Here is a 14,464-nt window from a genome sequence, read left to right as displayed (position 1 = left end):
TCCATGTCCTGTCCCTCCTGTACAGCCTATAGCCCTTGATAATCACCACCCAGTCATGCATTGGGTCCCACCACGTTTCAGTGATCCCCACTATGTCTGAGTTGGTGTCAGCTGGCAGGAGGGTATGTTCCTCTTGCTTGTTTCCCATACTACAAGCGTTTGTGTAGAGGCATTTGAGGCCTCCTGTGGATGTGTGCACTGGCCCCGTACTTTCAGCATTACCCTGGCCCCTGTTGCTTACCTGTGTATATGTTCTGCTCGTCAGCCTAGGCTGAGCTGTACTTGTGGGTGTTGCTTGGTTTGGCAGTCCAAGGCTTCCTCTGCCCTTGTCTTCCCCTTCCCCTAATGAGCCTAGTTTAAAGCCCACCGGAGGAGATCCGCCAACCTAAAAGAAAACACACGCTTACCTTTAGGGGAAAGGTAGAGACCATCCCATCTGAGCATGTCTCTTGTCGTGATGTGCCGGTCATTGTCGAGGGAGCCAAAGCCTGCCTCGAGACACCATTCCCAAAGCCGCCAGTTGGTCTCCACAATGCACGTTGCATACTGTCTTCCACGTCTGCTCACTGGTTGGATGGAAGAGAAAACCACATGTGCCCTATCTCCTTCAGCACACCCCCCAGAGCGTGGTAGTCCGCCATCAGGCGATCAGGGCTTCTCCTGGCTGCATCATTAGTACCCACATGGATTAGGACCATGGGGTAGTAATTGGTGAGCTGGATCACGGCTGGGATCATCCCCTTCATGTCGTGAATCTTTGCTCCAGGTAGGCAGTAGACCTCATGTGTTGAGGGGTCCTGGCAACAGATGGGGCCCTCTGTACCTCTCAGGATGTAGTCGCTTATGACGATCACTTGACGCTTTTTCCTCCGGGACCGCTTAGCTGCTTCGGCCTGCTTGGAACGTGGAGAACATGGAGTTGTCTCCTCTCTGATTGCTTCCTCTCCTTCCGTCTCCTCCAGAGTTGCCAGGGCCTCGTACCTGTTCTCCAGCTGGACTGGAAGAACTGGTACTGCTGTGTTATGAGCAGCTCTCGTTCTGGACGTGACAGTCTGCCACTCTGCAGTGGAGGACACCTCCCGGTTGCAGATATCTATGTAACACCTTTGGGACAAGGACAGATATCAGTGGGTCCCAACTTGCAATTTCTTCACTCAGTCAAGATCTTCCACATATAGTTTATTTTGATACGTATGAACTAGTTTTTTAATCCACTTAATGTGCTACATTAAGTTTACATACTACAGCACAACATTCAACCTTTTTGGGTCAGTGTACCCCTGGCAGCCAGTCAAGTGGGGGGAATGGGGGTGGTTCCCCAGCAGCCAGTCAGTGAGTGGGGGGTGGAGGCCAGCAGCCAATTGGCGACTGGAGGGAGTCCCCCATACCCAATCAGCAACTGTGTTAGTGCCACTGTGCCGGAGGTGGAAGTGCCAGCAGTGGTGCCCGCTGCCAGGTACCCCCTGAGGCCATCCCAAGTATGTCTGCTGTGTGTGTGCATACACATGCACACACATTATACAGACATATTAAGGCATGTAACTTAAAGCACAGCATTCCATACTGTAATATATATGCTCACGCACATATGGAAAATGACGATTGGGAGGGACCGCAGGAGGACACATCTAGTCCAACCCCCTGCTCAAAGCAGGACAGACGTCAACTATGTCATCTCAGCCAAGCCAGGTCTCAAAATCCTCCAAGGATGGAGATTCCACAGCGTCTCTGGGTAACCTGTTCCTTTGCTTTACTACTCTTGTCATGAGAGAGTTGTGCCTAATATCCAACCTCAACTTCCCTTGCTACAGTGTGAGACCATTGCTTCTTTTTTTTCTCATCTGCCACCCCTCCGAACAGTCCCTTTTGTAACCACCCTTCAGGCAGTTGAAGGCTGCAATTAAATCAGTCTTCTCTTCTGCACACTTATTAAGCCCAGTTCCTTCAGTCTCTTCTCAGAAGTCATGTGTCCCAGCCCCCTCACCATTTTCATTGGCCCCCTGGACACTCTCCAGTTTGACCACAACCTTTCTGTGGGTGACCAAAACTGGCCACAGTGCTCCTGCTAATGTAGCCCAGTGTGCCATTAGCTTTTTTTCACAACAGTGCCGCACTGTTGGCTCATACTCAGCTTATTGTCCACTGTAACCCCCAGGTCCTTTCCTGCAGAGCTGCTACTTAGCTATTCAGTCCCCAGCCTGTACCCTGCATAGGGTTGTTCTGTCCTACATTCAGGACTTCGCACTTATCCTTATTGAACCTCATGAGATTTCTACCCTCCAGCTTATCTACTGCTCCCCCCAGCTTGGTGTCATCTGCAAACATGCTGAGGATGTACTCCAACCCATCTTCCAAATCATTGATGAAGGTATTGAATAAAACCAGCCCCAGAACTGACCCTTGAGGTGCTCAACTTAATATTGACTACCAACTAGACATCGAGCCAGTGATTACTACCCTTTGAGGCTGACGATCCAGCCACTTTTCTATCCGCCTTACACCATACATGAAACCTGTATTTCCCTAGTTTGCTTGCAAGAGTGTTGTGGGAGACCATATCAAAAGCCTTGCTAAAGTCAAGATGCATCACATCCACTGCTTTTCCTACATCCATGGACCCAGTCTCTCATCATAGAAGGCAATTAGTTTGGTCAGGCAAGACTTGCCCTTGGTGAATCCATGCTGACTATTCCCAATCACCCGTTTTTCCAAGTGCTTAGAAATGGATTCCTTGAGGATCTGCTCCATGACCTTTCCAGGGACTGAGGTGAAGCTCACCAGTCTGTAGTTCCCCAGATCATCCTTCTTCCCTTCAAGATGGGCACTAGATTTGTCTTTTTCCTATCTTCCAGGACATTTCCTGGCCACCATGAGTTTTCAAAGAAAATGGCCAGTGACTTTGCAACCACGTTTCTCAACTCTCTCAGCCCCCTTGGGTACATCACATACAGCCCCATGGGCTTGTACACGTCCAGCTTTCTAAACAGTCCCTAACATATTCTTTTGCCACCATCAGATGCTCTTCTTTTCCCTAAAGTGTGCTGCCAGGCACAGTGTCTGGGAGCTGACTTTGTCTGTGAAGACTGAGATAAGGCACTGAGTACATCAGTCTTTTCCACATCATCTGTCACTAAATCTTCCTCTTGTTGCTGACACTTGTAGAAACTCTTTTTGTTGTTCTTCCCTTGCTAGCTGCACCTGCAGTTACACTTTGGCCTTTGATATTTCATTCCTGCATGCCCAAATAATACTCTTATACTTCTCCCTAGTAGTTTGTCCAAATTTCCACTTCTTGTAAGCTTTTTTTTTTTTTGTGTGTGTTACCAGATTGAAGAGTTCCCTGCTAAGCTAAGCTGGTCTCCTGCCCTAGTTGCTAGTCTTCCTCCCTTATATATAAATGATTGATAAATAAATAAATAAATAAAAACTTCTATTGACCTTTGCAGGGAGATAATGTCAAGTTTAACATATTCTGACTAATATAGTTTACTGATTACATCTTATGTCAGTCTTTCCTTAATTTTCTATGGGAATTAAGGTCAGGATGTTATTCTGTAATTGTTACAGTTCTCCATTCCTTCCCTTTTTGTGCCCTAATCAAGTTATGGCAGCTGTCCAGTCCCCAATGTTTTAAGAGTGAAAGGTAAAGTGGAGCACCTTATCCACAGGTTCTTTTACTTACTGCACAGTAAGAGCAGGCATGGCAGAACTGTAAACTTTGTGGGGTTGGGAGTTTGAATATTGATTTGCCCTTCTATTTGTATTCATCACATGCTCCTGTTTCTTGACTTTTTCTGCCATACTTCCTAATTTGGTATGAAGAGGATTCTTGTTTATGTGGCTGTTAATAAATTCTGTTGTTGACCCCATTTGGCCTGCTCCCCACCATGTGACAATATGCCTTTGTGGGTGTTCCTAGTCAAGCCATCCTGTGTATATGTGCCTCAGAAGGAGGAATGTTTCCCTCCCATATAAATCAACTAAGAATCTAAGGATGATCGTAGAGCATCTAGGTCTTACTACAGTATGCACATGCAGGAAAACTTTAATTGAATCATGAGAATAAAAGCAGGTATTGTTTTTTTATTTCTTTGCAGGCAGTATGGGCTCTTGGCAATATTGCTGGAGACAGCACCATGTGTAGAGATTATGTATTGGACTGCAACATCCTACCCCCTTTACTGCAGTAAGTATGTTTTGAGAAGGGTAGTCTCTGTTTTGCTGAAGTCTGATGAAACTGAAACTGAATTCCGGGATAGCCAGACATGTCAAAACAGTGTGTGATATGTGTAACTGTGAAACTGAGTCACAAATTCAGCACAGATGAGAGCTACTGCTTATACCTTATATGACAGCCTAATAAGCAGAACATATTTACCACTGATAGTGGAATGGGTAAATTCACTTTTAATTGTCTCTTACTGCTGTGTAGGAAAGTTTTACGTAAGCACTTCCCCAGCAGCACAAACAGCACAGATTGGGTTCTTCTCATCCTGTATTCACAGTGCTGGTTTCCCGATTTTGTTGTTAGCAGGGTTTGTATATGAGGAGAAACTACTGAAGGAAAACTATGTCAGAGGTGAGTCTGTATTTGATTCTGAAAGTAGTGAAGTCTGTGGCCAGTTCTGTTTGTGAAAGTGAGTTCTGGCAGGTAGATCCAGCTCCTGTGAACGTTTTTTTTGTTCTTGTGGAGTTTTCTGTACTGGTCATTATTTTGGAATGTAGCTGTTCTGAGAGCTTGGGTTCGGAGGTTGTGTAGCTGATGAAGGACTTTGAATATCAGGAGTGAGAGCTGAAACTAAATTCTCAATTCGGCGGACAGCTAACACAGAATGGCACACTGAGGAAATGCGGGTTTTATGCTCAATACAGGGAGGTGTACTGTGTATCAGCTGGAAATTTTCAGGGTTTGTTGCTTCATTCTTACTTTGTTCTTAATTTTTACATAGTGTTGAATATTTGGGGGCGGGGGAGCCCTTCTGTGTCTGATAGCAAAGTCACTTTTACCCTAAAGTGTGAATATTCCTCAGGGTGCTCTTGCTTCCCTGTCTCTTTAGATTCTGCTTCTCTTGGCTAAACTGTATTTTGTCATGAGCAAAATGAGATTTCCTACATTGGCTTGCATGAGAGTATTGGTATTTAGCATGGGTAGGGCTAAGGGCCTAGACTAGGGGTGGGCAGTTATTTTGGGCCTGAGGGCCACAATGGGGAGCTTTGATGAGCTGTTGTGGGCTGGGTCAGCACCTCCCCACCCTCAGCAACTCACCAAAACTCCTTATGGGGCTGTGGTGGGGGTAGGGAACAGTGTTCAGGAGCAGGAGGGACAAGTGAGGTTGGAATCATGAGGCCAGATCCCCAGGTGGTGACAGCTCCAGCCCAGGCCCTGGGACCTACTCTGTAAGTGACTCTACCCTCTAGGAAGGGTTGTGGGGGAAGGTATTGCCTGGATGCTAGGTCCTGGGAGTCTGCCATGGACGGAGGAGAGATAAGGAGCAGTAGCCGCTGCTGGAGACAGGGGAAGCAGAGCAGCACCTGGCTGCAGCCAAAATGAAAGCTGTGTGTGCTGGCTATGGCTGGGGTTGGCACTAGGCCATGAATGCCAACAGAAGCCAGGCAGGGCTTAGCTCCATGCCAAGTGCCACTGGGGCAGCTGCAGGCCAGATCCAGTCACTTGGTGTGCTAGATTCAGCCCACTGGCCATACTTTGCCCACCCTTGGCCTAGATAGATTACATAGTTAAACTTGTGTAACATATATTGATTTTGTACTCAAGCATCTTATACCAGGACAGTAAGCACTCAAGGAACTGATGGTCATGATCCCCTGGGAGGCCAATTTGAGGGGGAAAGGAGGAGTGTAGTAGAGCTGGTTGTACTTTAAAGAAACCTTACTGAGGGTGCAGGAACCAACCATCCTGATGCACAGGACAGTTAGCAAGTATGACAAGGAACTCTTCAGTGAGCTAAAACACAAAAAGGAAGCTTACAAGTAGTAGAAACTTGGACAAACTACTAGGGAGGAGTATAAGCGTATTTCTCGGGAATGCAGGGATGAGATATCAGGAAGGCCAAAACGCAGGTGGAGTTGCAGCTAGAAAGGGACATGAAGAATAACGAGAAGGTTTTCTACAAGTATGTCAGCAACAAAAGGAATATCGGGAAATGTGTGGGCTCTTACTGAATGGGGGATACAACCTAGGGCATCCAGAGACATGCTCCCTGAGGCAGGGCTGGCATTTTAATTAGTGCAGTTCTGAGAGCAGTGTTAATTAAAAGTCCCTGGAGCGTCACGTGTATCAGCATTCCTGCGCTGAAAAATGGCAGTGGGGCACTTTGAATTAAAGCTTGCCAAACAAGCTTTAGTTTAAAGCACCCTGCTGCCATTTTCAGTGCAGGGACACTGATACTCGTGATGCTGGAGTCTGCTGGAGTGTAGTAATTTCCATGTGCCAGCAGACTCAGTTAATTACAGTGCATCAGAGCAGCCCCCCTGCATGTGTATAGGAGCCCCTAGTGACAGATGATGTGAAAAAGGCTGAAGTACTCAATGTCTTTTTTACGTCAGTCTTCACAGGCAAAGTTAGATCCCAGACTACTGCACCTGGCAGCACGGTTTGGGGAGGAGGTGAGCAGCTAACAGTGGTGAAAGAACTTGTTAGGGACGGTTTAGAAAGCTGGACGTGTACAAGACCATGGGGCCAGACCCAATGTACCCGAAGGTGCTGAGGGGGTTGGAGATACGATTGCGGAGCCGCTGGCCATTATCTTTGAAAACTCACAGTGATCAGGAAAGGTCCTGGAGAATTAGAAAAGGGGAAATCCTAGTGCCCATCTTGGAAGGAAGAGGATCCAGGGAGCTACAGACTGGTCAGCCTCACCTCAGTCCCTGGAAAAATCATGGAGCAGGTTCTCAGGGAATCCATTTCTAAGCACTTGGAGGAGAACAAGGTCATTGGGAACAGTTGGCATGGATTCACCAAGGGCAAGTCATGCCTGACCAACCTGATTGCCTTCCATGATGAGAAACTGGGTCTATGGATGCAGGGAAAGCAGTGGATGTGATGCATCTTGACTTCAGCAAGGCTTTTGATATGGTCTCCCACAACACTCTTGCAGGCAAGCTAAAGAAATATGGGTTTCATGAATGGACTGTGAAATGGATAGAAAAGTGGCTGGATTGTTGGTCTCAAAGGGTAGTAATCACTGACTGGATGTCTAATTGACAGCTGGTATCAAATTGAGTGCTTCGAGGGTCAGTCTGGCTCTGGTTTTGTTCAGTACCTTCATCAGCGATCTGGAAGACGGGTTGTAGTGCATCCTCAGCATGTTTGCAGATGACACCAAGCTGGGGGGAGTAGTAGATATGCTGGAGGGTAGGGTTAGGATTCAGAGAGAACTCAACAAATTGGACAGCTGGATCAAAAGAAATCTTATGAGGCTCAGTAAGGACAAATGCAAAGAAAAAGACCTGGGCATTACAGTGGACAATAAGCTGAATAGGAGGCCAACAGTATGGCCTTGTTGCAAAAGGCTAATGGCACACTGGGCTGCATTAACAGGAGCACTGCCCAGCGGATCAAGGGAAGTGATTATTCCCTTGTTTGGCACTGGTGAGGGTGCATCTGGAGTACTGTGCCCAGTTTTGGGCCCCCCGCTATAGAAAGGATATGGACAAATTGAAGAGAGTCCAGGGTGAAATGAAAATAGGGTACTGGGACACATGGCTTCTGAGGAGAGACTGAACGAAACTGGGCTTATTTAATCTGGAGAAGAGAAGACTGATTTAATTGCAACCTTCAACTCCCTGAAGGGTGGTTACAAAAAGGGACTGTTCTGAGTGGTGACAGATGAGCGAACAAGGAGCAATGGTCTCAAGTTGTAGCAAGGGAAGTTGAGGTTAGATATTAGGAAAAACTCTCAAGAGGAGGGTAGTAAAGCACTGGAACAGGCTACCCAGGCAAGTTTTGGAATCTCCATTCTTGGTGGTTTTTGAGACCTGGCTAGACAAAGCCTTGACTGGTATGACATAATTGAGGATTGTCCTGCTTTGAGCAGGGGGTTGAACTAGATGTGACCTCCTGAGGTCCCCTACAGCCCTAATTCTCTTTGATTTTATTATTACAGTGACTAAGCTACAGACAGAGAACACCTATACTAATATGTTGTTGTAGTTACACCGCATGAGTCTGTTAGGGATTTGTTACATTTTCACTTCTTTCACTGTTCAGACTACTAAGCCATTCAGGTTTACACCTGTGCTATCATAGGAACTGCCCAAGTGGGTCTTGGTCTCTGTCAGGACTTGCGCTTTGATCTAAGAAATATTATCTTGGCAAGATTAGCACTTCTTCCACCAGGACTCATGTGATCTGCTTGGGTAGTATTCCTTTATTAAGTGCATATGGAACAGCAGCACAGTCTTTATCTCTCTTTCACTGGTACAAACCTTTATGCTTTATCAGGTAGGACATAAGTGTCATTTGCCTCCTGCCCTGAGCTAGATTCAGTCTTGTTCCTATTTGGGATTGTTATTGGCAAAGGAATAGAGCACAGGTCGTGCTTTATGCTCTTGATGATGGAGAGAAGGATGGCATTGGGGTGTCAGGGAAGCGTCAGGTTTTTTTTAAAAGGATCTGAATTCATGTGTATGGAATACCTGCATAACACCCAGACTGGCATCTGTATAGACAGCTCATCTACCCACCACAGTTATGTAAAATAAGTAATTTTTTTTTTTATATTGGAAGAAACCTAGAATTAGGTACGCATGCTTTGGGTTCTGAAATGGAAATACTTCATTCTTCCCCATCAGCTGCCATTGCACAAGAGGATTTTTGTTGCAGTGAATAATGCTGATAAACAGCAGGGGCTTGCTCAGTGAAAAGACAATCTGCTTCTGACTAGGCTGGGGACATTCAGGAAGTTCTGTTATTTGTCAGTAATCATTTTATAGGTCTCATTGCCTTTTGTAAACCTACTGCTTGCTCAAGCTCTATCAGAGATCTAACTTTAATGAAATTGTGCAGCCAGGAGAGGAGCTTTGTAGTATGTTCTTTCACAGAGACTAGGCTCACTATCTGAGTCTTCAGCTGATTCAGCAATGGAGCACTTGAGCCTGGAGAACTTTCTTTCATAAAGAAGGCATCTTTAATATAACTTCTGGGCCTCATTTAAAGGTCCTGTTCTCTAAAACAGTTCAGCCAGGTTGTGAGCAAAGCTCCTGAACTGACTGAACAGTTCCATAGAGATCCTGATATCTATCAAAAGAAGTTACTTGGTCAAACTCATTGCAAATGCTTCTGGACTAGTAAAATCCAGTAATAGATTGAAGGCAGAAGTTGTCTTCTACCATTGATTCTATTTAACTAGTGACTTATTTTGATGTAATCTTTCTAACCTATTTTCCATTGACTGAAGTTGGAAGAACTTTAGACCCTGTGAATGCTTTATTAATTAATCTGTTAATTAACACTACAGTATGTTTTTCCTTTGAAAGATTTTAAAAGAAACGGGCTGATGGTTGTTTTTTCTGTTCAGATTACTTTCAAAACAGAATCGTCTTACCATGACACGGAATGCTGTATGGGCTCTATCCAACCTCTGCAGAGGGAAGAATCCTCCTCCTGACTTTGCCAAGGTAAGAAACAAAACATGAAAGAAAACAAGAGAATGAGAGGTTGAGGCATGGTGCCCAAAAAAGGGAGGAGGAAGGAACTGAGATGTTTAAATTAAACAAAAAATGCACAGAAATTGTTAGGACTTTCAGAAGTCTTCCTGAATGTGCTTAGTATAGCTGAGAAGTGTGTAGATTCGTAGCTTTGAAGATGTGTGCAATTTTTGGGAGATTTTTTTTTTTTGATCTGCAGAATCTTTTGCACTTGGTGAAGTCTCATCTTGTCTGTCCAGGTGCTAACTCCTGGGAACATACAGCACGTAACTAGTTTGACAACCAAGGAGCAATTGATAGTGCTCTACATGGCAGTCAAAAGCCCATCGGCCTGCCTAGGACACTGTTCCAAGTAATGCATATTGGCAGGCTGCATAGTTGCTCAGTCTAATGTTTTGGGGCTGTTGCGAATGTCTCAGGATTATTGCCATTTCCATAAGCAATAACATATGTTCACAGGAAGAGGGTGTGGGGCTCCAGATAGATATATGCAAGACCTCCTTCTAGTGCAAGGATGTCCAACTCGTGAGGTTTTATGGGCTGGACGAATGGCATGGGGCTTGTCAACAGCCCAGACAAATGGAGCTGGGCCAGCCAGTCCATGGGACCGAACAGGCCCGCAGACTGGCTCTGCATGCAGGATCCAATGCACAGGGCTACAGTACCATGAGCACTGCATTCAGTGTGCACCCCAGACTGGCCCCAGGTGCTATGTGCAGTATGTGCATTGAACTAGCTGTGCATCCATCTTGACCTCTGCACCACATAGGGCTGATCCAATGATTGTGCCCTGTGTGGCATGTCCGAGACATGGGATGGTGTTCTAAGATGATGGATTGCTAGGAAGAGATGGGATCCACCCGATAAAGGGAGGGAAGAGCATCTTTGCAGACCGGTTCACTAACCTGGTGAGGAGTGCATTAAATTAGGCTTGCCAGGGGATGGAGACCAAAGCTCTCTGGTATGTGGGGAAGCAGGTGACCTGGAGGTAGCACAGACAGGAGGGGGCAACAGGGGAGGCCTTCTCATTCATCCTGAAACAGTAGGGCAATTAGCTAGTTACCTCAGATGTCTGTTCATTAACGCATGGAGCCTGGGAAACAGGCAAGAAGAATTGGAAGTCCTTATACAGTCATTGAACTATGACATCATTGGAATAACAGAGACTTGGTGGGCTAGCTTGCATGACCCAGCTGTGACAGTTCTCCAGTATAAAGTGTTCAGGAACAACAGGCAAGGAAGAAGAGGACTTGCTCTTTATGTAAATGAGCTGTATGATTGCTCAGGGCTCCAGTGTGAAACTAGAGATAGGCCGGTTGAAAGTCTTTCGGTTAGCAGGGGGGAGAGCAGCAAAGTGACATTGTGGTGAGGGTCTGCTATCGACCACCAGACCAGGAGGATGAGGTGGATTAAGCTTTCTTCAAACAGCTAGTGGAAGTTTCCCCATTACAGGACCTGGTTCTCATGGGGGACTTCAGTAACCCTGACATCTGCTAGGAGGGTCATACAGCAGTGCACAGGCAATCCAGGAAGTTTTTGGAGAATGTTGGGGACAACTTCCTGGTGTAAGTATTGGAGAGGCCAGCTAGGGGCTGTGCTCTCCTTGACCTGCTGTTCACAGACAGAGAAGAACTGGTGGGGAATGTAGAAGTGGATGGCAACTTGGGCAGCAGCAACTGTGAGATGATTGAGCTCAGGATCCTGAGGAAAGGAAGGATGGGAGAGCAGCAGAGTAAGGACCCTGGACTTCAGAAAAGCAGACTTCAGCACACTCAAGCAGCTGATAGGCAGGATCTCTTGGGAGGCTAGCGTGAGAGGGAAAGGAGTGCAGCAGAGCTGTTATACTTAAAACAAACAAAAACCTTACTGAGGGGTTAGGAACTGGCTGTGGGGAGAGCTGCCAGGTCCCTATGCAAACTAGACCCAACAATTGGGGATCTCTGTAAATTGCAGGGGAAGTGCTTCCAGCAGCTGCTTCTTTAATTTTTTTTCATTTTGCTGCTTACCCTGCCCTGACCCTGATTGGTGGAGGGGCCCTGCCGGCCAGGCCACTTGCCGCTGATTACTGGGGAAGTGAAAACCACTGTTTTAAATGTGCTATGGTTTTTGCCTCCCCACTGCTGACTGGGAGAGGGACCCCAGTGGCCCCACCGCTTGCTGTTGACTGGCAGGGAGGCAAAAACCATGGCATATTTAAAACTTTGTTTTCATTTCCCAGAGATCTGCAGCAAACAGCTCAGGTGGTGGGGCCCTTCTGCTTATCAGGGCCTGGGGAAAGCAGTGAAATGAAAAAAAAAATTAAAGGACCTGCTGCAGAGCACTTCCTCTGCAATTTATGGAGATCCCTACCAATGATGTCTCACTGAACTATCTAGCAGCTAAGGCACTTGACCTCTATTAGTACTAAGCCAGTCTGAGTGAAACAAAAATAATACGGCATGGACTCAAGTATCATTGCACTATAGCAGGAGTATCAAAAACATGGCCTGCAGAGACCTATCATCCAGTCTGCAGTGCTGTTTATGAATAACAGAATCATAGAAAACTAGGGTTGGAAGGGACCTCAGGAAGTCATCTAGTCCAACGCCCTACTCAAAGCAGGACCATCCCCAACTAGATCATCCCAGCCAAGGCTTTGCCTGGCCTGGTCTTAAAAACCTCCAAGGATGGAGATTCCACAGCCTCTCTGGGTAACCTGTTCCAGTGTTTTAGTACCCACCTAGTGAGAGAGTTTTCCTAATATCTAACCTAAACTTTCCTTGCTGAAACTTGAGCCCATTGCTCTTTATTCTGTCATCTGCAACCACTGAGAACAGTCTAGCTCCATCCTTTTTGGAACCATCCTTCAGGTAGTTAAAGTTTGCTATTAAACCCCACCTCAGTCTTTTCTCCAGACTAAAGCCCAGTGCCCTCAGCCTGTCCTCAGAAGTCATGTGCCGGAGCCCCTAAACATTTTTGTTTTCCTCCACTGGAGTCTCCAATTTGTCCATGTGCTTTCTGTAGTGGGAGGCCCAAAACTAGACACAGTACTCCAGATGTGGCCTCACCAGCACTGAATAGAGGGGAATAATCACTTCTCTTGGTATGCTGGCAGCACTCGTACTAATGGAGCCCAGGATGCATTAACATTCTTTGCAACAAGGGCACGCTGTTGCAATACGAGTTGGATCATATCCAGCTTATAGTCCATTGTAACCCCCAGGTCCTTTTCTAGAAAAATTGACTCGCATATTCTGTATCTAATACTGAGGGAATCAGCTGCCTTGTCCTGTGTCATCTGATGCTCCTAGTTCCTCCAGTTATATGTGCTGCTGCATATATGAACATGTCTTCATTTCTAATGTTGAAGGAAGACTTATTCCTGCTTCTCTGTGGAGCTGGAGCTTTTCATAAGAGCACTGACGTAGGTCCTTAATGATTCCTCAGGTCTTTCAGACTGCATATCAGTCCACTGCCCTACAGAGTCAAGTGCAGGATGCTAGCTAATTTTGGACTTCTGCATTTCATAAACCATACATCTTTTTAATGTTTTGCAGGTTTCACCTTGTCTAAGTGTGCTTTCCTGGCTGCTCTTTGTCAATGACACAGATGTACTAGCTGATGCCTGCTGGGCCTTGTCATATTTGTCTGATGGACCTAATGATAAAATACAGGCAGTGATTGATGCAGGAGTGTGTAGAAGACTTGTGGAGCTGCTGATGTAAGAAATTAACTTAAAAGGATTGACTTGATTTCTTACTGTTACCCTTTTACCCTTTCTCTACAGTCCAGATTCCTACAAAAGTAAAGTTAAGTAGAGATTCTGCAGTAGTAGAAAACAAACATGGTTCATTGGCCTTAATGCCAGCAGTATCAGTAATTTTGATATGTATCTTTTAAAACTCTGTAAAAACAACAGTGGATGCATCTACACGTGAAATTAAAGTGACACAATAAACTCTGGAGCAGTTTGTGCTGGAGCCAAATTGCTCCCAGGTGCAGCATCTATACATGTGCCTGGGACAGCAGCAATTTGAGCTGAGTTGGAATGAGCCCCCAAATGGCTGGGCTGACAGGTCTCCATTTATGCCCCCAGTTACTATCTACATGCACCTTTCAGCACAGTTAAAGTACTCCATTGTAAGATAGTACTATCCCTGACAGTACTGTCCTACAGTGGAGTTAATTTACTGTGTCCTAATACAAACACGCATGTAGACTGATGCTTTACTATGGAGCTAATTAGTTAAGTGCGCAGTAAAGCACGTGTGTAGATGCACCCACTGAGACACAGCTGAGTTTTTATATTATATTAAATATATGGCATTTTATACTGGAGCTCAGGGCCATCCCTGGTGGAGGCAAATTGGAGCAACTGCTGGGGGCCCTGCAGAGCAAAGTGGAAAGGCTGTGGCTGTAGTTTAGCCCACGCACCTGCCTGGTGGATTGGATGGCTCTTTGCTTGTTCCGGCCAGAAGTTCCAACCGCCACCCATCCCACCGCGTCCGGTGTGCCGGGGCTTTCACTCCCCCTCTGGGCCCTGCACCCTGCTAGGATCATCTCAGCTAAAGCTACAAAAGTAGGCTTTGTCATTTTGGTTTATGCATATGGTCTGTGCATATCTTAGGAAGCTGTTATTGCTAAACAAGCAGTACATAGCTACATTAATGTAAAATCCTACAATATGTTTAAAAAGTAGGAAGGAGAAAAACCGAGAATATACAACTACCTTCATTTACCAGCTTGTGTGTATTAAACAGACTCAAGCAGTATTAAACAGAATTAATGATCATTTACTTAAAAAAAAAAAAAAAAAAAA

The 14,464-nt window shown here is 45.8% G+C and overlaps 1 protein-coding gene across 2 annotated transcripts in view; it reads left to right on the top strand.

The window, feature by feature from the left end:
- The window catches only part of KPNA1 (karyopherin subunit alpha 1), an 88,642-nt gene that overhangs the window by 46,543 nt on the left and 27,635 nt on the right, over positions 1-14,464 (top strand). For both annotated transcript variants that reach the window (XM_019516083.1, XM_019516084.1), the window contains exons 7-9: positions 4,098-4,186; positions 9,537-9,636; positions 13,203-13,366. In XM_019516083.1, the coding sequence (XP_019371628.1) occupies positions 4,098-4,186; positions 9,537-9,636; positions 13,203-13,366 (353 nt within the window). The remainder of the gene's footprint in view (positions 1-4,097; positions 4,187-9,536; positions 9,637-13,202; positions 13,367-14,464) is intronic.

Source organism: Gavialis gangeticus, unplaced genomic scaffold (assembly GCF_001723915.1).
Source record: "Gavialis gangeticus isolate Ggan-Ray unplaced genomic scaffold, GavGan_comp1, whole genome shotgun sequence".
NCBI lineage: Eukaryota > Metazoa > Chordata > Crocodylia > Gavialidae > Gavialis > Gavialis gangeticus.
This window is presented reverse-complemented; position numbering and strand designations above follow the sequence as displayed.